The sequence below is a fragment of the Canis lupus genome, chromosome 12 (genome assembly GCF_048164855.1).
Source record: "Canis lupus baileyi chromosome 12, mCanLup2.hap1, whole genome shotgun sequence".
NCBI lineage: Eukaryota > Metazoa > Chordata > Mammalia > Carnivora > Canidae > Canis > Canis lupus.
The window spans coordinates 15,250,158-15,261,441 of record NC_132849.1 but is presented as its reverse complement, the minus strand read 5'-3'; the positions used below and the strand labels follow the sequence as shown (position 1 = coordinate 15,261,441).

Here is an 11,284-nt window from a genome sequence, read left to right as displayed (position 1 = left end):
TAAGTGGCAGACAGCCAAGATCCATAGGCAGAGCTGGCTGTCTTGAAGATAGGTGCTGTCCACAGGCATGCTGGACTGTGGAGCTCAGTGCCCAGGACTCCTCCACCCCAGTCATCAGAAAGCAGGGGCAAGACTGTCAGGATTGGGCCTGTGGTGGGTATGTTCCCACAGATCCCCAGTGACTGGTGTACTGGTTCCCTCCATCCATATTCTGGTGAAGGACATGGCCTGCAGAGTTGGGATTTTTGGCCTCTTCCTCTCACTGCACAGGAAGTCAAGGGGTACTGCAGAGAGTCTTCCCAAGAAGAAACACAGGTTTCCACCATAAAGGTATCCAACAAAGAAACTAAAAATAATAGGATAACCACACAAGATTGAAAGAGGGATGTGGGTGTCAGACACATGATCTATCATAACAGGAAGGCAATAGATAATGGCTGTCCTGCTAAATCCACATACATAAGCATTTTAGGTAGAGAAGATGGAGCTGTCACCAGGCTTGAAAACACCAGCGGACATAAGTGGGTTTTCTCCCCATCCAGGGTGAGAGGGAGACTTTTGCTTTTTCATCATAAGTGCTTCCGTCCTATTTATTTTTTTTTAGCTGTGTTATATTTTATTTAAAAATCATGAGTTTAAAAGTACAGGCTGTGGGGTCATTTGTGTGGAATCCCATCCCACCTTTGCCAATTATGGATCTTGGGCACTTTAGCCTCTCGGAGCTGCAATTTAATCTTCTGGAAAACAGGAATAAAAAGCACTCAGAGGGTTGCTCTGAGGATAAAATGAGGTAATGCATACAAAGTACACGGACCGGCACTGGCTAAAATTCAGCATCTATAATTACTAACCATTGTTATCACTATTAATAATAGGCCAAGCGTTCAAATAAGACCCTGTGCTTTGCACACAGGCACATAGTAGGCACTCGATGGGTGCCTAAGTAATTGTTTAAAACCCTCAGCAGAGCCTCTAATTTCCACCAACCGGTGACGCAGGAGCCCCGGCTTAAGTACTGATGCGGTTACTTATTCATCATTCGCTCTGCGCCGCAGCGCCCGCCGAGGGCAGGCACGCCCGGCTCTCCCGCCTCCCGCCGCGCAGTCTCGCCGTCCCAGCCCGCCCCCGAGGCGCGCGGAGGTCGCCGGCTCGCTGGTGCGGGGCTGTCGCGCGCCGGGGCGGGAGTCAGTTCTGCCTCCGCTCCCGGCGTCCCCTCCTCCCAGGGCGGGCCTGAGGTCGGGGAGCGCCGCTCGGGACGCGCGGGGCGGCGGGGTCCTGCGCCACCCCCGCCTGCCCGCGCCCGGGGGGCGGCCGGCCCAGGAGGGGCGGGCCGGGGCCGACATCGCAAAGAAAGATTTGGGATTGGCCGGGAGACGCGGAGCGGGCTTTTCGGACCGGGCCGAGGGTGCTGAGCGCCCGCAAGCGCGGGGGGTTCCGCGGGCGCCGCCAGCCGGGGGCGGAGCCCACGCGGGAGCCCCGCCCACCCGGCTGCAGAGGCCGCGCGCCCCACCCCTTGGGCCGCGGCGCCCCCTGAGCTCCCGGCGGCGGTGCGGAGGCCGGGGCCGGGGTCGGGTCGCGGGGCGGGGCGGGGGGCGGGGCGCTGACGTCGCGGCGCGGCCGGCGGCCGGGAGGCGGGGAGGCGGGGAGGCGGGGAGGCGGCTGCCGGCTCGGCCCAGCCCATCCCGCAGCTGCGGCGGCCCCGTGCCCGCGTCTGGGCCCGCTCCTGCCGGCCGTCGTCCGCCGCCGCCTCCTCCGCCATGGCCCTGGTGCGGGGCGCCGAGCCGGCGCCGGGGCCCTCCCGCTGGCTGCCCACGCACGTCCAGGTGACGGTGTTGCGGGCCCGCGGGCTGCGGGGCAAGAGCTCGGGAGCGGGCAGCACCAGCGACGCGTACACGGTGATCCAGGTGGGCCGCGAGAAGTACAGCACGTCGGTGGTGGAGAAGACCCCGGGCTGCCCCGAGTGGCGCGAGGAGTGCTCTTTCGAGCTGCCGCCCGGTGCCCTGGACGGCCTGCTGCGGGCGCAGGAGGCCGACGCGGGCTCGGCTCCCTGGGCCGCGGGCTCCGCCGCCGCCTGCGAGCTGGTGCTCACCACCATGCACCGCTCGCTCATCGGCGTCGACAAGTTCCTGGGCCAGGCCACGGTGGCGCTGGACGAGGTCTTCGGCGCAGGCCGCGCCCAGCATACGCAGTGAGTGGGGGGCCCGAGGGCGCGGAAACGGTTAAGGCAGAGCTCGCCGGGCGGGGCTGGCGGGGGAGCGGGACCCCGAACCTCGGCCGCGGCGCTGCGCCCTCGCCGCGCGCTCAAGGGCGTAAACCGACCAATTGCTCTTTTTGCGTTTGGGGTCCGCTTCTTCTTCTTCTTTTTTTTTTTAATAAATTTATTTTTTATTGGTGTTCAATTTGCCAACATATAGAATAACACCCAGTGCTCATCCCATCGAGTGCCCCCCCTCAGTGCCCGTCACCCAGTCACCCCCACCCCCCGCCCACCTCCCCTTCCGCCACCCCTAGTTCGTTTTTGGGTCCCCTTCTGATCCCCGTCCTTGCGACTGTCTGTGCTTGGCTGCTGGTGTGTCCTTGTGTAGCCTGGGGGGAGGTATGATTCGTGGCCCAGCCCTAGGAGTAGATTACCAAGTAAAGTTAGGAGTGGGATCCAGAGGCCCTTGAACTGTGGGAACCTCAAGAAGGAAAATTTTGGCCATTTTTAGGGCCTGTCTCCCTTTCCTGGAAGGAGAGGGGCCCTGCAGCCTTCTGTCCCAAGCCAAGCCCGCAGGGCAGTGGAGAGGTGTTGCCTAGCCCTGTGGGGGAAGGTTCAGTGTTCTGCTTGAGGGTGAGATTGACCGGACATGCCCCACCAGATCTCCAGACTGCAGAGAGTATCTGCTTCTTGCCTCCTATTTGGATGCCCTCTGCCGCCTAGAGACAGAAGCCTCTGGAACCCAGCACCTCTGTGTCCCTGTTCTGAAAGCAAGAGAACCTCCAAACTGAAGGAAGAAAACCCTTCAGTCAGCCTTCAAATGTCCTGCCTGTCCTGCTTGAGGTGAAGGCAGCTTCATGGTTAATGCACAGCAGGAGATAATCTCCAGCCACTTCCACCCAGAAGGGCCTGTGCATTTTTTAATCATTTATTTTGGCAGTGTTTAACCTTGCCGGTGTTAAGATCAAGGCTTCAGACTTGGAGCCCCATTTCCTGTTTGGACTTGGACAGGATCTGAAAGCCAGTCCCCATGGCTGACCCTCTGCTGTGGACCATCTAAGGGGTTAACCAAGGTGACATGTCCCCTGGACCCAATGGGCCCTGGATGGGGAGCATAAGGGGATGGGGGCAGGGGTGTGCCCTAGGTGGGGACAGGTGCCAAAAAGGTTTGCCCATGTGGAATGGCATCTAAATGAGTAAATCTAGGAGAGCTTGTTGATAGAGAGGGATGAGACTGATTGCAGACCCATGTGAGAGCAGGATTTGATTAGAAAGGATCTGACCTTGAACGTTTTTCAGAATATGTAGGAAAGGGCCTTCACAGCTCTGCGCTGTTTGGTTGCTGGGTGTGGAATCATGTGGTATAGTTTGGCCGTTGTTTTGTTTTTTTCCTCCCCTTTTCTGTCCTCTCCTTCCTTTCTGGCCGGGGGTGGGGCAGAAAGATCTCTGGATCTCTTAGCCCTGTCTTTTCCTGAAGAGGCTCCTGTCCCCCAATTCTTTCCACCCCTTTCTTTACTAGTCTTTCAGTTTTCATCACTCGACTAATCTGACCAGACTGGTAGATGATGACATACCTGGTGGCTGGGGGCAATGGGGAGACAGAAAGTCTCTGGGTTTGTGGGGGAAAGGCCTCTGTGAAGTCAGTGACTTAGGGTGAGGGGAGCTTTGATTTTTTAAATTTATGCCCTTGCTTTCTTCTTGGCCTTTGGATCTTCCTGAGCTGAACTGCCTGCACTTGTAGGTCCAGGTGGGGGCCTGTTTTCAGCCAAGGACAGGCCCTCTTGGAGAATTCGACTTGCTACCTCTTGATCTGAGTGGGAGCCTTAATTTACTTGATAGAAGTCATCTTTCCCACCAGGATCTTTCCTTACCTACCCACTGCTTTTCTTCTGTTGGGTTGACCTGGGTTATAGATAGAACCTGGAGAGGGCAGGAGAGGCGAGGGGCACTCCTGTTGGGCAGAGGAGAAGTCTTTGAAGTCTGCTTGGTCTTCTAGTTCACCAGACCTAACGGCGTACCTACTGACAGAGGGCGAGGGCTGCTGCTCCCACTCGGGTCCCCATCTCCCACCTCTGATTTTAATGGCCACTCCTGGTGGTGTTTCCTGAGAGCGCCCTGGCATGAGCTGCTAAGATAGTGAGTCTGCACATTTCCTAGTGGAGAGAGGGCAAGATGGGGAGGACCAGGGTATGCCCTCCTCAGCTTTGGGTAGCAGTGGGAAAGAACAGTATCCACTCTAATACCATGAGCCAGCTGTGGTGGTCTCAGGGAAGACAGATGGCAGCCCTGTGTCACCAAGACAGAATCTGACTGGGGAAGGGCTGCCTCATGGTTATGAGGAAGGGACTGTGGAGTTGAAAGAAATAGATTCCAGTCTCAAACTTGCCACCTTATGGTGAGTCAAGTAAATAAACTCTTGGTCCTCAGTTTTCTCATCTGTAAAATGGGGCTAGTGTTATAAGATTGATGTAAGGTCTGAAATGAGAATGCAATTAAAGCACCTAATGTAGTCCCTAGACGTGGCTGCTGGTCAGGAACAGCAGTGATAGTGGAGGGAGGCTTTGATTACAGTGTCTGGTAGCTCTGGTGTGACAGATGTCCCCTCCCCTTGAAGAGCCTCTCATGTGATGGGCAGCGAGAGGTGGGTGGGGCGACAATACAGAATTTAGAGACGGAGCCTGAGAAAGCCCCAGGACTGCTGGTGACAGTGTACATACCAGAATGTGAGAGCTCCTCATGAATAGGCCCTTTGCAGGCCTCCATTTTCTTTGCTGCTAGAAGTTTGAAAATTAGGGCTGGGCTTGGGAGGCCTCAGCAGTGCTCAAGCCAGGCTCAGATCCACTTGCAGCCCTCCCCCAGCAGCCTGGGCTGAAGCTGCCCCTGCCCTCTGGGGTAGGTAGGACAGCACAGTGTCTCAGAACCTAGAGACGGCTTTCATTCCCAGTTCTGTGGCTTACTAGCAGGCAAGTTACTTAACCTGTTTCCTTTTTTCTACAAAGATCACAATAATAGTTATGGAATTTTAAGATTAAATAAGACCATGTCTATAAAGGCCTTCGTATAGTTCCAGGCCAAAGGAAGCCTTTAAAGTATGGGTGTTGTGGTTACTCTGAGTACCCTGCTTTGTGTGATGATGGTGTGGGGGTGGTGGTGGGAGGTGTCTCAACTGCCCCTGATGCTCCTTTGTCAAGAGGTGCTCTCTGAGGTGAGGGATTTCACCAGAGGCTTCCAAATAACTGAAGAGGAAATTCTCAAAACAAAATTTAACATAATACCTGAGCAAACGGATTATAATCCTCTCCCCTCAGTAAATCCATACATGGATCATCACAAGTCTGAAAATCCTGAGATGCTTCTCCACTGTTTCCTTTCTGACTTTTATCAGTGGGCACTGTGTGTGGAGTGGGTGTTATGTGTGGAGGAAAAGAGTGCCTGCCGTGAAGAACCTCCATCCTGGGCCCATCAAATTGATGGTTAGAGCCTGGCCCCTTGGGAAGCCTGAGTCTGGGCTTAATTTGGGTTGGGATCGGTTTGTCCTTTTTCATCCCATAGAGTAAAACTGTTGGGGCCAGGGCCAGGCTGCTAACTGTGGCACCCCGAGAGGCTTTGTCGGCCCTGGTCAAACCTGTGCCATTGCTTTTATGGAGGGCTTCCAGGAGGCCTGTGGCTCAGGACCACCTAGGTTTGAGACTAGTGTACTGCCCGAGATCCCCTGGAGGATAGGGAGTTTAGGGACACTGGGAGAGGCTCTGGAGGGAAAATACAGCCTGTTGGCCTAGGATTGGGATGATTTTTGAGGGCTTCTATTCATCTCTCAGCCTCCAGACTACTTGACATTCCTGTGCACGTAATCCCACAGCCTATCTCCACTGGTTTCCAGGTGTGACTGCTCCTCAGGAGGTGGCTGAGGCCATAGAGTTCTTGGTCCAACCTTAAGGCTCAGCTTCTGCTCCAGCCCCAGACTTGTGGGCTGCTGGGAAAGTCTGCTTTGGCTGTGGGTGGGGGGTGGGGAGGAAAGGTATGGCCATATTTAAAAGTCAGTCATTAGGATTCAGGAGGCTTCAGCTCCCTTAGTTATGGAGTAGTTTTTATTTGGGGTTGCTTGAGCCGCAGTGCCTGGAGGACAGGGAGGGGTAGGAAGTGACTCCTCCATCAGACCGGGCGGCTCCTGGTTGGCACAGAGCTTTCTCTTCCTTCTGCATCTGGCCCTGGGTGAGAACCCTGTCTCTGCCCTACTGTCCTCTCCCTGTAGCCAACCAGGAACAGGCATACCTCAGCAGATCCTCCACCCCAGGGGACCATGAGGACTGTCCTTTCCTCTGATGGGGGCTGGCCGCTCCACTTGTTATTGCTGCTCCCCTGGTGCTGTGACACTCTTGCTGATGCTAAATGACTGGTCTGGCCTTGTCCAGATGTTTCCCCTGCCCTTCCCACCCTATGCTGGGACAGATAATTAACACAATGACAGGAGCTCTCTGTGCTCCCTGGGAATCAGTACTCTATCTCTGCAAAATGGTGTAGTCATGAAGAAGCTTTGCCCTTTTCCACAGCCAAGTAAAAAAAAAAAAAAAAAGTCTGCAATGTAAGGTCCTTTATACACAGGGCAGTCCTTCCAGGGAAGAGTCGAATGACTTTGCTTTCACTGAGCTGGCCAAGAACCCCTTAGGTTATTGCTACCCTCAGGACGGATGGCAGCTGGTGAGGATAGCTGAGCCTGGCAGGTCAGGCTGAGGCCTGAGAGTGGGGCTGGGCCCAGGCCTCTACTTAGTGAGCCTCTTGCTTATAAAGCAAGCAGGGACCCTCTAAGTTCCCTCCCAGGAGGCAGAGCTTCAGAGGAGCTGCACAGGGGGAGGGGCTTTGTCACAGGCCACCTGGACCTTCAGCTGACCCAGGGGTTGAGGGGCTGGTAGGGAGGGAAGCACAGCCCTTGATTGCGGAATTCTAATGTCAGAGCTAGCAAACAGCTTAGACTTGTGGGGACCAAGGCTGGGGAACGGTGGGGCTCTGTGTGGTCTCTATGAGGCCCTGCTAGCCTGCAGAGCTGTAGGATTTAGGGTAAGGAAGAGATGGCATTTGGGGCCCCCGTGGGCATCCCAGGGTTTCTGTGGAAGTGCCCATGGGGTTTTAGAGAGAGAGAGACACTTTTCTGCTGGGATAGAGGAGGTGGCTTTGGGGCTTATCTGTAGACCTGGAGGGGCAGTCTCATCCAAAAACTTTTTTGGAGTGCCTGGGCAGAGGCCTACAGGGGCCGCTGGCTTGGGTAGTGTGGGTTTAGAGGTGGGGAAGACATGGATATCCCAACCTGCATGCCTGGAAGCTATGGCTTTGTTAGGAGGATTATCCCTACATTTGGAAGAAGGGCCATAGGCAAGTGCTGTATTTTCAGGCCTTGCCAGGCAGCTCCGGAAAAGTTCAGAGCAGACAGAGCCACCCAGCTTAGCTGTGGTCAGGCACCCCTCCTCAAGGAAGAGACGTCCACTGAAGACCTGTGAGGTCCACTGCTCTGTTTTTGGGGGGCCGTTATTGCCAGATTAGCGAGGCATATCATTGATTAAGCCTCTTCTCTGTGCTGCCTAAGGCCTTGACTTCTTAGCTCACAGGAAGCCCTTGAGGTTTTGATACTATTACTGTGTTTAAGGGATGGAGAAACAAAGGCACAGAGAGGTGAAGTGACTTTTCTAACAGCACACAGTACAAGGCAGAGCCAGGATTTGGACCCAGGCATTGTAGCTTCAGATTCTGTACTCTTCACCACCACTCGGTACTACCCACCTTGGTTTTCCCCCATATCTTCCATGAGTTAGCTCGGCATAGGACCAGGGCTCAGCCACTGCCCTCCTGACGGTTCCTCTGTCCCCCCAAAGCCGAGCTCTCTGGTAAGCATGGCCTGCTGCTCCTGTGTGAAGCCTTGGCTGATTGGGGTAAATGTGTTTGATCTGCAGCTCCAAGTCCAGTCATGTCTGTCTCCCAGACATGGGTCGGGGTGTTGTGTGGTACTTTGGGAAGGAGGGTATCAATGCCATCAGAGTTGTCTCCCAGGAGCTGAGGGGAAGCCTGGCAGGCTCTCTGTCTTGGCCCTGGTCACCCTTACCTGGGGTGGGGGTGCGGTGGAGATTTGCTCCCATTGGCTTGTGCAGTAGAGCAGAGCTTGGGAGCATCCACAGATACAAGACTTCCTGACCTTTCTCAAGAATCGCATGCTTGTGTTACTGTGACAGAACACTCTGAGCCATCTAGCGCCTTACATCAATGCAGTCATTTCCTTTTTTTTTTCTCTTGTTCAATATCTAGGAAGCAGTTGCTAGGCAACCGCTGTGCCTAGGTCAGGGCTTTGGAGAAAACAAGAGAAAGAAATATATAGCCCTTTCCCCAAAAGGGCAAAAAATATGTTTGCGACAAGACTTATCCAGGAGAGATAATTAACCTACAAAACAGCATATACAAATGTGAGAGAAGAAAAGGGTCAGGAGAAGGGTGTACTCAGCAGGGTTGGAGTGATCAGAGTGGGCACTCTGGGGGAAGCAGGTTCTTGAATGACAGCTGAGGCTGGGATGGAGACTGGGTGAGTTTCAGAGAGGGAGACTGCCTCCAGAAGGGGAAGTGAGTGTTTTGGGGCTGGGCCAGGAAAAGGAGTGGAGGGGAGCCAATCGTACTTTTCCCTGTGCCTCTCTCAGCAAAAGGGCCTGAATTTACTTTTTTTTTTTTTTTTTTTTTTGAGTAGTTCACCTGGTTCAAATTCTCAAGGTACAGAAGGTATGCAATGAAAAAATCTCCCTTTCTGTGACCTTGAGTCATCCAGCTCTTCTCTTCAGAGGGAACCAATATTACCAGTTCTTGGGTATCCATCCAAAGTTATTCTGTGCACTTAACATTTGTTTGTACAAATGTAGCAATCTCTGCACACAGGTTGTACCTCTGATCAGCCTGATTTTCCCACACAGGATGTTTATTTATTGTTTATCTCCACCTGTTGTGCATCTAAACCAAGACCTGGCTGAGGTACCAGGCACTACTTAGCTTTGTCCTCTATGACCCAAGACTCTTGTTTTAGGTGAATATGGGGTTAGGAGTAAACTGGGGAGGAGGTGTAATTAAGTAGAATTTCTTCCTATTTCCTACCCCTGCCCCCCCCCCCGTCTGACCAAGACCACCTGGGAGAGGTCCTCTTGCTGGTTCTCTTCTTCCTGGGGAGGGCTATCACTTGTTGGTCCTGGGCCACCTGCTCCCATGGGCTGATGACGACTTATAAAAGGCCCTTGACAGACAGTGAACCCAAATCATTATGTGTGGTTTGGCCTATTTTTCAGAGTGCTTTCCTGGCATCACCTCATTTCATTCTTCCCTGAGGGCAGACAAGGTGACACCCCCCCCTTTTTTACAAATGTGGAGGCTGGGGTCTCAGGAGATGAAATGATTTGTCCAAGGTCACATGACTTACTAGTGGCAGTCAGATTTCTGACTTCCAAGCCCAGTACTTTTTCCCCTACATTGTGCTTTTGGCGGTTGCATATTTTCTGCTGCTATCAGGGTGGTTAGATCTGTCTCTAGGTATTTTCATAGCTTTTCCTCTGCTGAGTGAGTATGGTCACTGGCCAGCCTGAGGCAAGCTGATAGTGACAGGCCTTTGGAGCCCATGGCAGTAGGGGGCATGAGGATTAGCTTGAGGTGTTTATGCCTAGAGGAGAGGGGAGCTGGACCTGGTTCTGAAGTAAGGTGAGCAAACCATGCTCACATAGGCTGGGGTGGCTCACAAAGCGATAGTTCTGGGCTCTGAGGACCGTCTGTGCTAGGTTGGGTGATAAAGATCATCTGCTGGCCTGATAAGAGGCAATATCCTGCCCTATGACTGTGTCTGGCTGGCAGTTTTGCTGTAGATACCAAACCAAAGGGTGGGTTTGATTGTGGGTGTGGGGAGCCAGAAGATGGCCCTGAGGTCCTGCACACCTCCTGTCTGATGGTGTGTGAGGAGGAATGCTCTTGTGGGGGACGTGGAGACGAGCCAAAGCATCCCATGGGGGAGACTCTGGCCAGGAGGTTCCCCTCTCAATCCCTGAGTAATAGCAGTCTTAGTTATCCCTTCTCCCTGTCCCTAGCCGGATTGTCTTATTGCCCCACTTTTTCAGAGATGAAATGGCTGGTTTAAAGCCTCTTAGTAAGTCAGATCATGGATTAGAACCTGTGTCTCCTGTCTTCTCGCTATGCCCTTAAAATCATTTTTTCCCAACTTATTTTTGGGACTAGCCAAGCCCTTGCCACTTCCATGTCATTTATCCAGCGGGTATTGGAAGGTGTTCCATATATGAAGCCGCACCCCGGGATTTGGGGGATAAAAGGTGAGTGGCAGCCCCTACTGTCACGGAGTGCTGAGAGTGGTGGCGGAGGCCTGCTGGCTGAGGAAAGGGGCCCCTCCTGCCTTCCCCACTGCTCCTGTCCTAATTTAGGAAATCTTTTTTTTTTACTCTTGTTCCGGACTGTTATCAGAGCTGCTGCTGCATTTTTATAAATCACAATGCCAGCTTATAATTTATGATGAGAAAAACTGCCGAGGTGTAAGGAGTTTCTGAGGTCAGCCCTGCCACGGGACCTGCCCTGGCTTATGTCACCCGTGCCTGTCACCTCCGCCTCACCTGTGTGCATGTGGTCCCTCTCCCTGCTGTCCAGCATGGTGTCCATCAGGCCCCATTCTTGTTTGTACCCTAGAGTGAGTGCTCTTCAGGGCTCAGAAGAGAGGTACAGCCCTTGTGTGCGGTGTTAGAGGCAGCTTCCTGCCTGCCTCAGGGCACCTTACTGCCTGACTTTCCCTGTGGGCCCTGGCATCTGCACATTTTATTCCTTCCACCTAGAATGTCTTTCTCCCCAGCTCCTTGCCTCTTCGCTCTGTTTTGCTCAGGGCCCAGTATAAATGTCCTGTCCTTACCTGCCCCCTCTGCCCTGCCCCTCCCCCCTTGCCGGCACTCCGCCGAAATTGTCTTACTACTCCATTTTATTATTATTTTTAAATTATTATTATTTTTTTACTACTCCACTTTAACTTGCCTCTGTAATTGGAGTGTTTGTGTGCTGTCAATCACTTTCCTGATTTATGTG

At 53.6% G+C, this 11,284-nt stretch overlaps 1 protein-coding gene across 4 annotated transcripts in view; it reads left to right on the top strand.

Moving 5' to 3' along the window:
- Positions 1-1,708: 1,708 nt before the first annotated feature.
- Positions 1,709-11,284, top strand: part of RAB11FIP5 (RAB11 family interacting protein 5) — a 36,805-nt gene continuing 27,229 nt past the window's right edge. The window contains exon 1 of one of the 4 annotated variants that reach the window (XM_072769806.1): positions 1,709-2,188. In XM_072769806.1, coding sequence (XP_072625907.1) covers positions 1,758-2,188 — 431 coding nt within the window. In that variant the 5' untranslated portion in view covers positions 1,709-1,757. Of the gene's footprint in view, positions 2,189-3,142; positions 3,271-11,284 lie in introns of those variants that run through there. The other 3 variants (XM_072769803.1, XM_072769804.1, XM_072769805.1) reach the window with 3 other exon arrangements.